This window comes from Quercus suber, unplaced genomic scaffold (genome assembly GCF_002906115.3).
Source record: "Quercus suber isolate HL8 unplaced genomic scaffold, Cork oak 2.0 scaffold_262, whole genome shotgun sequence".
Lineage (NCBI taxonomy): Eukaryota > Viridiplantae > Streptophyta > Magnoliopsida > Fagales > Fagaceae > Quercus > Quercus suber.
This window is the reverse complement of record NW_027069718.1, coordinates 872,982-892,057: the sequence shown is the minus strand read 5'-3', so window position 1 is coordinate 892,057 and position 19,076 is coordinate 872,982. Positions and strand designations below refer to the sequence as shown.

At 36.7% G+C, this 19,076-nt stretch overlaps 1 protein-coding gene across 1 annotated transcript; it reads right to left on the bottom strand.

The window, feature by feature from the left end:
- Nucleotides 1-952: 952 nt before the first annotated feature.
- On the bottom strand, nt 953-10,301 carry LOC112010466 (pre-mRNA-processing protein 40A). The gene is made up of 10 exons (XM_065781297.1): nt 10,297-10,301; nt 7,704-7,786; nt 7,467-7,559; nt 7,344-7,397; nt 7,120-7,236; nt 6,879-6,977; nt 5,141-5,188; nt 4,973-5,065; nt 1,140-1,247; nt 953-1,039 (listed from the first exon to the last, which is right to left on the bottom strand). The coding sequence occupies exons 2-10, from the start codon at nt 7,743-7,745 to the stop codon at nt 971-973; spliced, it is 723 nt and encodes a 240-aa protein (XP_065637369.1). The 5' UTR covers nt 7,746-7,786; nt 10,297-10,301; the 3' UTR covers nt 953-970.
- Nucleotides 10,302-19,076: the final 8,775 nt, after the last annotated feature.

Here is a 19,076-nt window from a genome sequence, read left to right as displayed (position 1 = left end):
ACCTGCCCCTCCAGCAGCCTTCAACTCCTTTACCACCAACGGCACTTCTAACCCACCGAGGAGCACACTATCTATTTGATATATACAAACCACCATCTCAAGGACACCACGTCCGACATCGTCTTCCCCCATTANTAGCAAACAGTGCCGGATATAAATCTTTCAAGGCAGTAGGGCTACTCCAAGGGTCATGCCAGAATCTGATATGAAAACCCTCACCCGCCGCATACAACACATGACCAAAGAAACTCTCAGCCCCCTTCCTCATGTTCTTCCACATACCACATCCATGTGTCCCTCTAACAACTCTAGTACACCATCCCCCACTGTCCTCCCCATATTTGGAAGCTATAACCTGCCTCCATAAACATGTGACCTCAATCCCAAATCACCAGAGCCACTTCCCAAGCAAAGCTTGGTTAAACAGCCCAATTTTCCAGATCCCCAATTCACCAGACTCCACTGGCCAAACAACTTTCTCCCAAGCAACAAGAGAGAATTTAAAAAAGAGTATGTATCCAAAGACTTTCTAGTATTTATCCCCCCCACCCCAAGAAGAAAAAAATAGTATTTGCCCTTCTTAGCAATCAAAGTATCCAAAGAGGACAAGGTTGTCAACTGCTGCTCATGGTGTCCACCAATGGACAAGTAGTTAATAGAACAGAATCTCTCAAACAATATAGAATTTGGCACTAAATAAGTGGAAGTGTGAAATCATCCATCTGGTAAACAACAATCAATTCCAAAAAAAATGATTTATACAAAAGGAGTTTTAAGTGTGTGTATTTTTATAAGTTCAAATTTTAGCTTATCTTCACTGCCAAATTATGTTTAGCTATTTAAAGCCTCACTTTTTCTAGGTACAATGATACTTTCACCCAACTTTTTTTAAGCAAAATAAGCCAATGAAAATAAACTATTCCAAATGGACCCTAAGACAAAGTACCATTGTTTCAATTACTAATAAAAATTACCTGAACTCCCGGCTACTGTCAAACTGTGGTTTGCAGTCCTCCCACTTTGAAGATGCAAATATTTCCTGCAATGAAGTAAATAATTAGATAGATGGACAAAATCTTTTTGATACTCAACCATTACATAATGAGCGCATCTCATAGCTGCTACAAAGCATGTTACACCTTTGTTGAACAAAGTAGATGAGCAAAGTCATCCGCAAGGCGTTTACGCTTTTTAGCTTCTTTCTCTTCCTTCTCCCTAACTCGTTCCAGTAACTCATCAAATACCAGCTGCAGTTTAGTAGAACATCATGTCAGATCATTAAGGGGGCATAAGGTACAAGAAAAATGCACACACTGCAGGAAACAAGGAATTTTCTAAATGAATAGATTCAGAAAAAATTTGAATTTCTCAATAGATGTATACAAGCCTTTAGCAACTCAATTACTTCATACAACATGACTGCTTATCAGAAAGAGAGAACTCATCATAGTTAACAAAACATTTCTAAAAATCCAGGCCTTGATATAAAACACATACAACAAAATACTGATTTGGTTAGACAATGTGTGGTTGGTAAACAAGTTTTTGTTATGCGAGCCCACTTAGCTCAAAGGTTAGAGCATCACATTTGTAATGCAATGGTCATATACCATAATTCTTATTACTGGCAACCCAACTATTAGCAATGTAGATAGGTACTATAGGCATATCTTACATGTGATGGCACCTTATAAGTTTCAGATGATAATAGATATATGAAATCATAAACAATGCCTTGCATGCAAGCATTGGTCTTTTAGCGTCTTACTAAAGCATTTTTGTAAACTGTAGACAACCTCTAGGAATGAAAAAAGCTTTTCATCCAAAATTTTATTGATAGCATTTATAAGAAGCACTGCTGCGCAGGTTACAGGATATGTACTTGAGTTAATAACAGACATCATCTAAGGAGATAATGGTGGAGACATTAAGAGATAATAACAAAACAGATAGTGCCACTTTAAGCATTGCAACCTTTTTTTTGATAAGTAGCATTGCCACTTAAATTTGAAACTACAAGGCATGGTTGTAGAAAATAAATGGTGGAATTAGGGATGGCAATGGGGTGGGGCGGTGCCAAAGGATGGGGTCTTCGCCCCCGCCCCACGTGGTTGTCTTGCCCCATCCCCACCCCTTGAGGCCCTACGAATCCCCGCCCTACCCTGTAAAACTTTACTTCTTATTAATTTTCCCCACACTGCTACAATTTTCTTTAATAAAACCTATTTCATTAATAAAAATATACTTGAAATTACAACTATATTTATTCTATCAAATCAAAGTAATTTTTAGCAAAAACTGAATAATATTATCTAAGTGTTTAACAAGACAATATCACAATAAAAACAAAAATCTCATAGTATAACACATAACAAAATAAAAGCAAAGAGTCATGTTAAGTAGAATAAAATAAGATAATATTAATATGTTTGTTTAAATAGTGGGGTTTTAGGGAATGAAAAATTTATAATTATAACCCTTATCAACACAGGGCAGGGCAAAGTGGGTCTAAAAAGTCTAAACCCATCCCCACCTTGCCCCATGGTGCGAAGCTAAAATCTTGGCCTATCCCCGCCCCACGACCTTTGTGGGGCAGGGAAAACCCACACGAGGTGAAGCAGAGAGGGGCAGGGCAAAATTGCCATCCCTAGGTGGAATGTTTCTAATTCTTCATTTTGACTACCATTATTTTATTTGTAGAGTTTGTTAAAGAAAATTCTTCTCAGGAGGCCTCTGCCACTAAAAGTTCTTCAAGCTTTCACAGCCTTCTATTTAAAATTTTAAACCAATAAAGACATTTGTTGCAGTAAATATTTTCTGAAATGTCCCAAATTCCAAATTATGACTTTTTCATCATTTGTAGAGATAGTTTTAGGAAAGTTACATATAACCTATAATTGGGTTAGAAGGAAATCCTGTGCCTTGTCTACAAATGGATTGGTTTAAAAGCTCTACATATATTTGTATTTCCTTGATTAGAATTATGAAATTAATGAGTCTATAAAGGTCTCAAAGGATTTGCAGAGGTTACTTGAGGGAAAAACTTGGAGATGCATGGAAACTAGATACTTTATGAGTTTGGGGGAACAGTAAGCAATGAAAAAAAGAGAATTTTTTATAAGAACTTTTATTGATTATGCAAATAAGGGCACAGCCCAGATACATGGGATGTATACATGAGATGCACCATTAAAGTCGTCTAAAATTACAAAGATCAAGAAACTAAGCAATTTAGAGAAAGAATGGACACATACAGCAGCCATCCAATCATACATATGACGTTAAAAAAATTTAAATAAAAATCATCTTCAACTTCGATTGACACATGACAACCTAAAAGGATTCATTAATAAAATTGAAAGAAAAAAATAAAATAAAAGGATAGGAACCTAGGAGTCAGCACCAAGCAAAAAAAACACTAGGAGTTGGCACCTAGGGTTGGCAGGAGTCGACACTAGACCAAAGAAATTTAAAGAAATTTTCATTCATCCAAATCATCTCCTCAAAAGAGAAAAATAGTTTGCTTATAAAGGAAGCGAAACCCCAATTCTAAATTTCTAATTGGCATAGGAAACTGTACTTATTGAATGAAAAATACCCTAGACTTTGAAATAAAAATATGAGGGCCTAAAATAAATATGAGGGATATCCAAAAAAATAAATAAATAAATTATAATAAAATCCTCCTTGTGCATCCTCCAACATTCTATCCCTAGTTGGAGAAAACTCGACCTCGAGTTTTGAAGTGCTAAAGGATTAGAATTCTAACAAGGAACCAACATCATGACACCAAAGACCCAGCCAGCCACCATCCAATCAAACCAAAGACCTATCTAACTGGCACGGCACGGCAACACCAGAGGAAAAAAATTAAAAAATAAAATAAAATAAAACCTCTATCCCGAACCACCACCATGACACCACTAAAGACAATAAAACACCTAAAAACACAACCACATCAATCACCTAAATCCAACATCAAACCTAGATAACCCATCAAAAACCCATATCTGATTCACACGGGAAGAAGAAGACCCATTTGTTGAGCAAATCCAATTCACACTCCAAGACCGAGCTAAAGTGACTGTGCCGAGATCGATCTAAGTGAAGATTCCAACGATGATGGTGCTATGGTGGTGGTTCAGGAGAGAGTTTTTTGGGTTATGGGTGTGCTGCACTGCTTGCATTGTGGGTGTGCTGGGTTGTGAGTTTGTTGGGCAGTTGTGAAATTTAGGATTAAAAATGTGAAAGGGAGGAAAATAATATTCAATTATAAATTTATAATAGTGATGTAGTATTGAGTCTACTGTATGTGAATGAAAATTAAAGATAGCTAAACTACAAAAAGTAGTTTTTTTTTTTTTTTTTTTTTTTTAAACTAAAAATCTAAGGAGGCCTATGTGAATGCTCTAAGCTTGCTTGGAGTCGGCACCAAGTGAAAAACCCACTAGGAGTTAGCACCTAGGGTTGGCTGGAGTTGGCACCAGACCAAAGAAACTGGAAAAAAAAAAAAAAAATTTAATTAATTCATCCAAATTAGTTCCACATAAGAGTACAATAGTTTGCTTATATAGGAAACAAAACCCTAATTCTAATTGGCGTAGGAAACCCTACTTATTGAATGCCAAAAATTCCCTAAACCTTAAAATAAAAATATGAGGGCCTAAAATACGAACACAATTGATATCCAAAAATAAATAAACTAAATTATAATAAAATTCTCCTGCACCACCGATGTACCCCGTACAATTCCAAATGTAACACATTATACGCAAATGAAATGCATTCCAAATATCTTCATTTTGATATCTTCCAAAACACCTTCCAACATGCCAACAAATCAACTACTCTCTTAGGCATAACCCAATATGTGTGTGTTGAGCAACAAAGCATTCTAATAAAACAAAAAGAACGTGCCCTGCACTGACACAGGAAATAAAGAATAATCAACCACTGAGAGTAAAATAGAGACCTTTAAGTTGACATTTGATACTGGCGGAGAATGAACATCCTTTGAAATAGCAGTCTGGAAGTCTTCAAGTGTCCAGGTAGATGACAGCATAATCTGAAGATCAACAGAACATTAGACACCTAACAAAATTGTTGCAAGTAGAAACAAGACAACTTTGATATATTATACCTTTCCAAGCTTCACTGCATCTCTTATTCGAGTTTTATCCTCATCATACTGCAAATCAAAGGTTTCCAAGTTATTGTTAAAGTGCCACTGTTTTCAACACAGGATGTATATGATACTATAAGCCCAAAAGTTACCAAATACAAGAATTAGCTTTACAAGCCTAACATATTTGCAAACAACAGTTGCTGTTTTGATTTGGATTCTCCTTTTCAAATAAAATCTAACCAAAATCATAAACCAGTTGGCTCAGAAAGAAAAATCCCTCAGTCCCAAAAATGTTTTCCTCTGGGAAAATTAGAATATTTTCAGGAAACTGTAATTAATTTTTCTCATATACTCAATCAGCTTCAATTTTCCAACATTAACCCATTATCTAAAATGTAATAAATAGGGATGAAGGAATTATGGACTTGTAGTACATATCTAATGGTAATTAAAAAATTATTAGCATTAGCTATTCATGTGGAAAAGTTTTTGGTGCAGATGAATAAGAAACAACAACTTACGGATGGGAAGAGTATATAATGTTGCAAGTTCTTGTTCTATTTTTTACAATAAGCAAAACATTGTATTTATCATCAGTGTACTTAATTATGTTTTCTTGTATAGACCTTGTGTACTTGATTTGAGTTTCATTTTAAAAAAAGGTTATTTACTTAAAAATAAATAAATAAATAAAAAGATAAAACGGTCTGCATATGGCACTGAAACTCCTGAAATTAAGAACAGAAAATTTACAAGCAAAACATTGTATTTATCATCAGTGAACTTGATTATGTTTTTTCTCGTATACACCCATGTATTTAATTTCAGTTTTTTTAATAAATTTATTTATGTATAAAAAAAAAAAAATAGAAAATGTTTTGCATATGGCACTGAAAATCCTAAAATTATGAATAAAAAATTTAATGATATGTGACCATAAAATGAGTTTAACTAAAATGAGAACATTAAGATGGATAAGTGGAAATACATAGAAAAAGAGGATTTGAATTTTTTTTTTTTTTTAAATTCATTTAGAGGGAAAAAAAAAAAACAAAACAAAACAAAACAAAAAACAAAAAATGTTTGCATATGGCACTGAAAATCAATGTTTTGCATATGGCACTGAAAATTCTGAAATTATGTATAAAAAATTTAATGATATGTGACTATAAAATGAGTTTAGCTAAAATGAAAATGTTTAAGATAGATAAGTCAAACTACATAGAAAAAGAGGATTTGAAATAAGAAAATTCTCTTAGAAATAGGGGTGGCTCCTATTGATGTTTATGTAAAGATGAGGGGACTACTTGAAAGTTTGGTCATGTTTTCCTATCAAAAAAAAAAAAAGTTGGGTCATGTTCATAGGAAAGCAATTAATGCACCAATGAGAGAGTTGATTCAAGTTAAGGGAATGAAAAATATCGAGGAACACCAAAAATAACAATAATTTTAGTCGGAAAAATAAGGACACGTCAATTAAGGAAGTAATAAAAAGTATTACTTTAGATAAAATAGAATGGCAGAAGAGAATGCATGTGGCCAACTGCAAAAATCTTGTGACAAAGGCTTGTTGTGAAAATAAAAATCAAAGTTACATATTTACTAGACAAAAAAACATGCAAACTAAAGCCCATTAACTAAGTTGCATAAACGAATTCAAAGGACAAACGGCTTTAAGATCTCGGAAAAATCTTCTTGAACATTGATTGAAAAGCTGAAATCTACAAGAACTACAAAGACAAAGTTTAGTTACTTGTTTCTCTAGCTCCTCAAGAACATCTTGAAACAGCTCTTTCGGAGTTGAACCAGAGGTGTTTGATGAAACCGCCACATACGTAGGTATATCTTTAACCTAGAGAGGGAGAAAAGACATTAGACAATACATGGTGCAGCAAGATACAATCCACATAACTAAACTATAACTTACCAGGACCCACATTTGTTGTGCTGACATAAAATAAAAAAATAAAAGTAAAAAATACTTGGCTGCTGACCTTCGTGCTATAATCACGCCAGTGGGTTTTGGCTGTAAGAGTGCCTGCAGCTATATGCTCTTCCATCAATTTACGGAACTCATCACGGTTTTTACGCTCCACCTTTCTCAATTCTTCCTATTTTGAACAAATTAAGATCAGCACATTACACAAAATAAATACAAGAAAAAGGGGGAGAAATGTGGGTTCAAACACTAGCACAAAAAGGCCAAACATTAGAGAACCTTCTCTATCTTCCTCCTCTCCTCCTCTTCCCTCTCTAAATCACGTATATATTCCTGGGACAACAGAACAAAATTAAATTGAAAACCCAATAGAAAACTCCAAAGCTACAGATACAAAATTACCAGAAAAATGTCCAAGCGATCAATTTTTTCAAGACGTGCACATCTTTCATCTGCCTCTAAGCGGTCTTGAAGTTTTCTCCATTGGCTGTCTGCCTGAAGCAAAAAGGTAATGCACAAGTATAATTTTAATAGCCAAAGATAAACAGCAAGAAAGATATATATATATATATATATACATACATATATATATATATATAGAGAGAGAGAGAGAGAGAGAGAACATTGCCTAAAGAGTACCTTAATAAAGTCGCAAGATTGCAAGAATTCCCTGTATTCCATTCTATTACGCTTGCGTTCCTCCTCTAACCTTGCTCGTTCCTAAAATGCAAATTATAAAAACTAAAAGCATAGATGTTTGAAATCCAAAACCTTCAATATCTTTAAATATTGGTATCAGTCTAAGGCCTCCAACCAAAGAACAATATGTAATGGACACAGATAAATTGTTATCTCATGCTAATCATTACAATCATGTAAAACTAAGTAAAAATAACTACTATTACTATTAGCATAAGTTTTCAACATATTGATTAGATCTAAATACTCCCAATTGACAAAGCATGACGCAAAAACTTTCAATGAGTATATCATCATTGGAACTTAACCAAAAAATAGAGTATATTTGCATTCGCATGCAACAATTCACTCAAGGAGTCAACTTTTTTTTATAAACAAAAAATTGAAAATATTGTAAGGGATAGGTGGTGCAACCCTGGACAACCAAATGCATATGAAGCATAAATGAGAAGAGGTACTCATGGGCGTGGGATGTGGAAGAGCACTAGAGAAGGAGCAGAGAAGTTCTTTGGACAGGTAGTGCATAATGTGGGGGAGGGTCACCATATTAGTTTCTGGCATGATCCTTGGTGTGGGAGTAATCCTTTTCCCTGATCTGTTTACCCGTTCTTGATCTAAAGAGGCTTGGATTTCTAACCTCATTGTATCTGTTGCAGCCGGGGGAAGTAGGAGCTGGAATTTTCATTTCCATCAAGCTCCAGAGGATTAAGCTTGAGGATTGGGAGCAGGAAAATGTTTGCTCTTTCATTTTCTATATTCCCATATGCAGGGGTGAGGGGGATAATACTTTGACTTGGAAGTTGACTAAGAAGGGGGTGTTTGATGTGTGTTCCTTCTATAAGTTGTTGTCTGGTTCCTACAATGCGGTTTTTCCTTGGGAGTGTATTTGGTGCACAAAGGTACCTAAACGGGTGTCTATTTTCTTATGGATAGCAGCTAGGGATAGGATACTCACTATCGATAATCTAGTTAAGAGGTGTTAGTTTTTGGTTAACAGGTGTTGCTTGTGTTATTGTGATGGGGAAACTGTGAATCATCTTCTTCTCCACTGTAAGTTTTCTCATGCATTATGGAGTGCAATTTTCAAGGTTTTTGGGATCTATTGGGTAATGCCAAAGACAGTTAGCCCTCTCCACTTTGCTTGGAAAAACTGGTTTGGAAAGCATCTGTCAACCATATGGAATATGGTCCCAGCATGTTTAATGTGGCTGGTTTGGATGGAATGCAATACATGCTTCTTTGAAGACAAGGAGAGAACCTTAGATCTTTTAAAAGCTCTTCTTCAGTACTTTGTTTCAGTGGCCACATGTTGGGGTTTTACAAATTGTATTTCCATTTCTTATTTCTTACCCTCTATCAGAATGTTTACCTATCAAAAAAAATAAATGAGAAGAAAAGACTTGCAATCCAAAATATTCCAAGGTCATACTTCCAACAAATAGTAAATTTTGTGTTCAATTGCTTTTTGGTTCTGATTACTAGATTCGCAGAACTAGGAGAGCTTAATCAATAATTCAATGCCACCAAGGTACAAATGCCATTTTTAATATTTGGAGATTTTTATTTTGTGTTAGGCTGGGAATAGGATTCAATTTGAATGTGAACTTTTCTTACTCAATATTCTTGAATTTGTATTGTAATGAATTAGGGATCTGTTAATTTCAAATTCAATTTCTCTATGTATTGGTTAAATAAGAAATTGATATTGAATTTACGCCCCCAATTTGCAATTTTGTGCTTAAAGTTTCTTTAAATTTTTGTGTAATATTGGTTATTAATTATGACCAACTATACAGATAATTTCTTTTTAAAAAAAGAATTCTGACAATTTTTCACATTAGTTGGAGGGTGAGAGGAGGGGCAAATTGTCCACAAATGGCAACTAAGTTAAGAGATATGCTTTAATGATAATAATAATAATAATCATCATCTTGTTTGTGGCCTTATTTTTTAATCCATATGAACTCTGATTGTGTAGCAGTATTTTGGATGAATCTCAAAACCTTGTGAATTCAGAATGAACCAAGACAAATGCACCAAGATGAGGATGACATATTAAACAGGTTGATTTAGACCAATGACCATATATGGAAAAATGTTGAACACATAAAGGCACTTAATTCAATTAAAAAGTTGAAACTTGCCAATGAGCTCTACCTCAATTGGCAGCTCCTGCCCTTATAAATGCTAGGTGGAGAGTGTGGTCATGCATTCAAGACCCATCGGGTGTGTCTGTGGTTGGAAACTTCAACTTCTTTTTCCCCTTCAGCCATTTTCTATTTTCTTTCTTAATTTTATTTGACAAGTGAGATTAATTTATTAAAACAATATGTAGTGGCTGAATCATTATATTAAAAACCATACAAGACAAAGAACTGAATAAGGAGTGGCTACCGGTTTTCTAGCCCACCTGATGGTCAAACCAATTACAACATAAATAATTATTCAATACTATAACTAAATTTTAAAATAGATTTATATGGCTTTCTATTTTATTTAGGGAAGTCCCAAATTTATTTACAAAGATACTTCCTGATTTTGAGCCTAGAAGAGAGATTTACAAAGACTTACCTTTTTATATAATCTTTTAATTTGCTGCTCAAAAACGAAAGGTAAAGGGAACGAGTGACTCAAAAAAAAAAAGTATTTATACTTTCCATAAATACTACAATCCAAGAATTTCAAACATGAATGTATGGGCTAACTTTTGTGTAGACCTAACAATTCTTTAGTTCAATGTGGGCTAGTTTTGGCGTGGGCTTAACATTCTTTAGTTTAATATTGGGCTAGCTTTTATGTGTGCCTAAAATATTACCTCACTTTTTTTCTTTTTTGGACAAATTGAAAATTTTTAAAAATTAAGAAAATGGGAGTCAGGAAAACTGGTCAAACCGAAACCAGTTTTCTCCTTTAAGGAAAGCAAACCCATGTGGAAACAACCCCCCCCCCCCCCCTTTCTTATAAGTCAAAAAGCCATGTAGAACCCTCACTGCATAATTGTTAGAACAAACACCATATTTTTTTACTCCAAGGGTCACAAATAGATCTGACTTGCATCCACCCCTTGTCCCAATGGAATTTTAGAATACAATAGCTCAAAGAAATCCACAAACTCTTAACTCCCAATCTTGCAGCAATCTACTAGATGAAGGTTCCAACTTTGCCCTCCATTCAAATGAGATGCAACTAAGGCATTCTCATCTACTGCAATACAACTCAAGAAACACATCCTTAAGACTAGAGTTGCCACACCAAGTATCATGCCAAGATCTCACTTTCACTAGTCGGAGGTTAGCCCAACTGCTTATGATATCTTTCCAAAGAGCCCCATGTGAATAGGAAAGTTGGAACATCTTGCCAGTTGGAAGAAGCTATCTCTTTCAAATGGTGGGAGGATCACATTCATCAAGAGGAAGAAGCTCCAAAGAGATTTTCTATTGGTGGAATGAAAGATGCCAAGAAATTTCATAGGGTTTCTTTGCAATGGTTTATTTTATTGGCTTATTTTGCTTTATAAAAAAAATTAGGTAAAAGTTCAACTGTACTCAGTAAAGAAAGATGCTTTAAAAAGTTCTATATAGCTGGATTATAAGCTTATCCTAGCACACACTTAGTGGATTGGGGGATGGTATGCTTTTTGAAGAACAGAGGATTGGAGATTCGCAACCCAAGCATCTTTAATCAAGCACGAATTGGTTGGAGATTTGGGGTTGAGCAAGAACATTTATGGCGACAGGTTATTTTTCAACTTCAGCTATAAAATTAGATGATTGTGAGTGCATGGATTTTTATTTATAGATAGAGTAGATAATTTGTTTTTTTCTTGAATAAGTAGATTCACTTCCCAGTGGTTTTTTTAGTAGCTCCAGGGTATTAGGCATGGAGATCCCTTATCGCCACTATTGTTTGTTATGGTGATGGAGGCCTTGAGCAAGCTGCTGAACAGGGCAGTGGTGCAGCCCCATCATTGATGAACAGTTCCACTCCGCCATCAGCGACCGATATTGTCATTTCCTCATCAGTGAAGAACAGCCACGCCACCAACAGTAGCAGCTCTTCCCTACCAAGGGCTGACTCTTTACATTTTGGGTCTGTATCGGCAATCAACCTCCCACCGTTGACCAACGGTATTTCTCAATCAAGCACTACTGTGGTGGCCAGTGCTACGTCCTCCGATCTGCCAGTAGCTCCGGTCCTAGTTACAGCTGAGGATTGTCTTGTTAAGCCTCATCCCTCCATTAAGAATTTTGTTGAAGATTTGGAGCACACCTGGGGTGATTCTGAGAAATGGGTCTTAGAGCTTTATGGAGGTAGGCAGATAGCTATTCCTCTCTCACTTTACCACTCTCCTGGGAGCTTGTCGGACTGCTCCGATCTCGAGGGAGCTGTGGGATAGGGTAATAACACCTTCAAGGAAGAAGGGCATATTGTTAGTTGGGCGGATGAATGTGATGGTGTTCTGGATAATGTTTTTGTTGTTTCTGGGTCAGATTGTGAGTTGGGGGGATCTGATGGAGGTCTTGTAAATTGGGAAAATGTTAAAGAACCATTGGTTGTGCAACCGTTGGCGATGGCTAACCCAGTTGCTCCACTTGTGAAAGTGGCAGATGCTTCCACCCAATTATCTCCATGGATTGAGAAACGAATTAAAGCCTTTAGGAAATCTGTGGGTATTTCCTTGGAAGGCTTCGAAGCGGAAATTACTGGGATTTTTTTAGCTTTGGAAGCTAGGAAGAAAGCTAAAATGCAAGTAGAATGCTCTCAGAAGAGAGAGCCTAAGACAAGTTCTAAAGGGCGTCGGGAGTTGAAAAGTTTGCTAAATTCTTGGAACTTTGAGAATAATTCTGATTTGGTAGGAGATGTCAGTGGGGAACGGGACTCTGTGGTGCCTCAATGAATCTAAAAATTATCTCTTGGAATGTTAGGGGGCTGAATGACTGTGAAAAAAGACTTCGAATTCGGAATATGATCAGACGATGAGGTGTTGACATTATTTGTTTGCAGGAAACAAAAACGGAATTGATAACAAGGAGAGAGATTCGGAGCTTGTGGGGTTGTCAACATTTGGATTGGCTATATTTGGGTTCTATAGGTGCTTCGGGGGGTGTTTTGGTGATGTGGGATAGAAGGATGGTGGAAAAAATTGACGAAGCAGTGGGAAGGTTTTCTGTCTCTTGCAAATTTAAAAATGTAGTAGATCATTTTGTTTGGGCTTTCACTGGTGTATATGGACCAAATTCTGATCGTGACAGGCGACTGCTTTGGGAAGAGCTGGCTGGTATTCATAGTTGGTAGAATGTGCCTTGGTGCATTGGAGGCGATTTTAATGTTGTGAGATTTCCTTTGGAGCGACTTGGTGCAGACTCTTTCTCTTCAGCCATGCTTGATTTTCTCAGATTTCATTTCTGAACACAATCTTATTGATTTACCATTGGAGGGAGGTACTTTCACTTGGTCTAATTCTGTAGCAGTGGCTTCGCGGTCTAGGCTTGACAGGTTTCTTCTCTCTTCTGATTTGGAGGAGCAATTTCCTAATATTCGTCAAAAAAGATTGCATAGATTACTTTCAGACCACTTTCCAGTTCTATTAGAAGGGGGAAATTTTCACACAGGCAGCCATCCTTTTCGATTTGAGAATATGTGGTTAAAGGCAGAGGGTTTTGTAGAGAAAGTGAGAACTTGGTGGGAGTCCTATCATTTTCAAGGTTCCCCTAGCTTTCGGTTTGCAAGCAAATTGAAAGCTTTGAAGCTAGACTTAAAGAAATGGAATGTAGAAGAATTTGGCAATGTGGAGGATAAGACGAACAAGTTATGGAAGAACCTTGAAGCATTTGACTTGCTGGAAGATACTCGTCCTCTATCATATGATGAGACTTTGGAAAAAGAACAGCTTCGCATTGAACTTGAAAAGGTAACTCTTATAGTTGAAATATGTTGGAGGCAAAAATCTAGGGCCCTTTGGATCCGAGAGGGGGATAGAAATACTAAATTCTTTCATAGAACAGCAAACTCCCACAGAAGATTTAATAATATAGACAATCTGATGGTGGAAGGTGAATTGACTTCGGATCCTAATTCAATAGCAGCTTGCATCTCTCACTTCTACAAACAATTGTACTCTGAAAATGAGGGCCATAGACCTGTGCTTGATGAAGTGGAATTCTCTATGATTTCTAAGGAGGAAGCTGCCTGGTTAGAAAGACCTTTTGAGGAAGAGGAGGTATATGGTGTAGTCCAAAGTTGTAATGGCGATAAATCTCCAGGACTAGATGGTTTTTCAATGGCTTTCTTTAAGGCTTGTTGGGACTTTCTAAAACTTGAAATTATGGAGATTCTTGCCAACTTCCATTCACAAGCTGTCTTTGAGAAAAGTCTTAATGCAACTTTTATTGCTCTAATTCCAAAGAAAGTTGATGCTGTCGGTGTGAGAGATTTTAGACCTATTAGTCTTGTGGGTAGCATTTATAAAGTCATTTCCAAATTGCTGGCAAATAGGCTAAGAAGGGTGATTACTGGAATTATCTCTGAGTCTCAAAATGCTTTTATTCTGGATAGACAAATCCTAGATTCTGTTTTAATTGCTAATGAGTGTTTGGATAGTAGGCTCAAGGCAAGGATACCTAGGGTTTTATGTAAGTTGGATGTGGAGAAAGCTTTTGATCATGTCAGCTGGGATTTTCTTATGTATATGTTGCAGCGTTGTGGATTCTCTGAGAAATGGAGAAAGTGGATTTTGTTCTGTATTTCCACAATGAAATTTTCGATCTTGATAAATGGCTCCCCTAAGGATTTCTTTGGGAGCTCTAGGGGGCTGCGCCAAGGAGATCCTCTCTCCCCGCTCTTATTTGCTATTGTTATGGAGGCATTAAGCCATCTGTTGGATGGTGCGGTTCTGGCTGGACACATTTCAGGTTTCACTGTCCGTACCAGATCTAATACTCCCCTCATGGTGACCCATCTTCTCTTTGCGGATGACACTTTAATTTTCTGTGATGCTACAGCAAGTCAGATTGAATATTTGCGGGAAATTTTAGCCTCTTTTGAGGCGGTGTCAGGGTTGCATATTAACCTGGCTAAGTCAGAATTAGTTCCAGTTGGAGAGGTGACTAATATTGGGGAGCTTGTCGCATTGCTGGGTTGTAGACAGTCATCTTTGCCAATGACATACTTGGGACTGCCATTGGGTGCTAAATTCAAGGACAGGGCGATTTGGAACTCTATCCTAGGAAGAATGGAGCGAAGATTAACGAGTTGGAAACGATTATACCTATCAAAAAGGTGGTAAGATTACCTTAATCAAAAGCACTCTCTCAAGTTTGCCAACTTATTTCCTATCTCTCTTTCCTATTCCTGCGGATATTGCCATTCGTATTGAGAGGCTACAAAGAAATTTTCTTTGGGGTGGGATAGATGAGTCTCCTAAATTCCGACTAGTAAATTGGGCCCAGGTTTGTTCTCCATTGCAGTATGGTGGTTTGGGTATTAAAAATTTGAGAACCTTCAATCAAGCTTTGTTGGGAAAATGGTTGTGGAGATATGGAAGAGAGACAACCCATCTCTGGAGGCGGGTTATTGAGGCTAAATATGGGAATAATTGGGGAGGTTGGTGTACAAAAGAAGTCTCTAATCCTTATGGTGTTAGTCTTTGGAGAACCATAAGACAAGGCTGGCCAGCCTTTTCAAAATCCATTCAATTCGAGGTTGGTGTTGGTGATAGAATTAAATTTTGGCATCATGTGTGGTATGGGAGCTGCACCCTCCGGGAGGCTTTTCCGGAACTCTATAATATTAGTTGTAATAAGGAGTCTTCTATTGCAGATGTTATGTCCTTTCCTAACCAAAGGCTTCACTGGGATCTTCTTTTTCTAGAGCTCCCCAAGATTGGGAAACAGAGCATTTTTACACTTTTCTTGATCTTATCAATTCAATGCCCCTTAATGGTGAAGGTTAGGACAAACTTTGCTGGAAACCAACTGGGAATAAGAATTTTAAAGTGAGTGAGTACTATCTCTCTCTTTCCTCTACTCTAGACATTTCTTTCCCTTGGAAGCCTGTGTGGCGGTCAAAGGTCCCTACTAAGGTTGCTTTCTTCTCTTGGACTGCCTCCTTAGGTAAGATTTTGACTATTGAAAATTTATGGTATAAGGGTGTAGCCGTTGTAGATTGGTGCTATATGTGTAAAAAGAGCAGGGAATCGGTGAATCATCTTCTTCTTCATTGTCCTATTGCTTATGAACTATGGTCTATGGTGTGGGCTCTATTTGGTCTTCAATGGGTTATGCCGCGTGGTGTCTTAGATTTATTTTCGAGTTGGCAAGGTTCATTTGGTGGGTGTCGGAGCATTGATTTATGGAGGGCTATCCCTCATTGTGTCCTATGGTGTATTTGGCAAGAACGGAACTCAAGATGTTTCGAAGGAAAGGAACGGTCTATTCTAGAAATTAAATCTCTTCTTCTTCACACCTTGCTAGAGTGGAGTTCTTCCTTTAATCTCTTCTCTTGTTCTAATTTTTTAGAAATGCTGGATCTTTGTAATTTTTCTGTTTGATGTACTGTTTTCCATGTACACCCCCAGTGTACTTGGACTTTTGATTAATACAATTCCGTTATTTATCCAAAAAAAATAAAAAAAAAAATTTGTAATTGTTAGGTATGGACCATAATTGTGGGCTTTGGGTTTCATTGTATAAATTTGCAAGTCTTATTTACTTTATGGGTCTGTATACGTGGCCTTTGGATCAATTCAATAAGGGTTTGGTGTACTAGTCAAACTTATTTGGTTCACTAATAAAAGTATGAGTTTTATTTGTATTAGGACTAGTGAAGATTTAGGGTTTATATAAGTGTGTTATTTCACTAAAACGAAGGGGAATTGATCAATAAAATTTTCAATGTTTTGAGTACTGAGGCACATCGTCCTTATTGCTCTCTCTCTCTCTCTCTCTCTCTCTCTCTCTCTTTGATATTTTATCCCTGGTACTTTTCGTGTGCCCCATTCACATGTACTGTTCATAGATTGAGGACATTCATTTTTTATTTCTTCTTACCTCTTTAACTGTTTGCAACCCAAAATCAAATTGTTTCTCTTCCCCAAAGAACCATAGTTATTGTTTTTTTTTTTAATATAAAAACCATAGTCATTGTTGAACCCCAACCCTTCTTTTTTCAAAAGCTGTAAACCCTGGATCCACAAATCAAACTAGACCTTTAGTCCGCCACAAGCACATGCAAACCTTTAACCCTAGATTCTACACTTGATCTTATCAGACATATATACATTTAAAGTGTTTGAATTACTCAAAGACAAACTTCACCCTATGTCTTAGTGTAATAAAATTCAGATAATGCAATCTCAACAACCCTTGGGATTGATTGTCAGCTGGGTCATAACACTCCACAGGATAATAGTCTTTAGCCAAAAAAAGCATTCCTCAACTTTTTTTCTTTTTTTGGATAAGCAAGTAATAATATTTAAGTAGAAGATACTTCATTTTATTTTTTTAGGTAAGAATAATTTTATTGAAATAAGACTACCTCATGAAAAAAACACAAAGTAGCCTAAAGAATTACAATTGGAAAAACTAACTACATATGAATGACTATGAAAAATTAGATAGATTACTGTCTAGGAGACCTAAAGAAAAAGACAGCTCATAAAGAGAACTAATGAAGGATGCTAGCAATTGAGTTGGCATGCACTTCACATTTTTAAAAGTACGTCAATGGAACAAAATTTCAGATATCTGAAAAATGATTAGGTGCCCCATTCCACCACCCACATAATTAATCAAGAACCTTCTCTAGTAATACCCTCTAAATCCCAAACGTCCAAAATACAAAACTCCCGAACTCAAAAGCCACACTAGAATGTATTAAGAGGTGGTCCACAGTCTCACCACTACAAAGGCACATACAACATGAACTCACCATTGAACAACCCCTATTAAGTAGGTTCTCACAAGTAAGAATTTTCCACCATGCCATTGTGCACACCAAAAAGGAAACTCTCTGAGGAGCCTTAACCCTCCATGTGGCTTTCCAAGGGAAAGGCATAGGGTATGGCAAGGTCTCATAAAAAGATCACACAGTGAACCGCACTATGCTTTAGCTTCCATCTCATCCGATCTTCTCCCTCCCTAATGGGGAACATGAGAATCTAACAAATGGAGGAATGAAGCCACCCCATCAAGCTCCTAATCATTAAAACTTCTCATGAAGCCCAGACCCCAACTCCTCCTTTCCCCCTCCTCCTGTCTCTCCAACAACAATTCCACAAAAGCATCCTTATCCACAGAAGTTTCAAACAGGACAAGAAACATCTTCAAAGGCTAATCCCTACACAATCATGCCAGAATCAAATTTGACTATTGAGGATCAAACCAAATGCACTGTAAAAAAAAGGAACTCCCCTCATTCTAACACTCTTCCACAACCCACAACCATGGGCATCTCGAACAGGTTTTGAATACCACCCACCCCACTCCTCCCCGTACTTCACAGTAACTACCAACCTCCACAGTCAATTTTCCTCCAACCCAAACCGCCATAACCAATTACCCAACAAAGATTGATTGAAAGTAGTAAGTTTCCAAATCCCCAACCCTCCGCTAGCCAAGGGAGTACACATCTTATCCCATCCAACCAAATGATGTTTGAACTCTCCTAAACCACCCCACAGAAAATTCCTCTATAACCTCTCTATTCTATTTGCTACACTAGTGGGAATGGTGAATAAAGATGAATAATATCTAGGCAAGCTCGAAAGTGTGCTCTTCAATAGCATCAACCTTCCCCCTTTTGAAAAATACAAAAAGTATCTTCCTTCATATTCACAATGATGAACACAAAGCATCTTAATATTACAAAAAAGCAAAAAGAGTTTTGGTCTAAAAAACTGAATTACAATGTGTAAAACACAAGCATGAGACCAATCAAACAAGGTACAAATCAACAAGGATTTCAATTGATCTAGAGTTCTCTCAATGTCCTTGAACGTACGGCTATTCCCTTCCTATCCACTTCAAACATAACCGAGTAAGATTTCAAACATTCAAATAGTGTTTCCCAAACCAATTCCTCCATCCAAATAATATGTCAATTACTGTCTACAGCATCACCTACTAAGCCACAAACATCTTAAAAACTTCACTCCACAAACATCCAAAAACTTCCTCAACCTATGGTGAGCCTTTTTTTTTTTTTTTTATAATTAAAAAGAAGGGGCACAACTCAAGTACACAAGGAGTACAAGGTGTTTCAATGCAAAGATTTTTTTTTTTTTTTTTTTTATAATTCAATAGTTTGGGGAGGGGA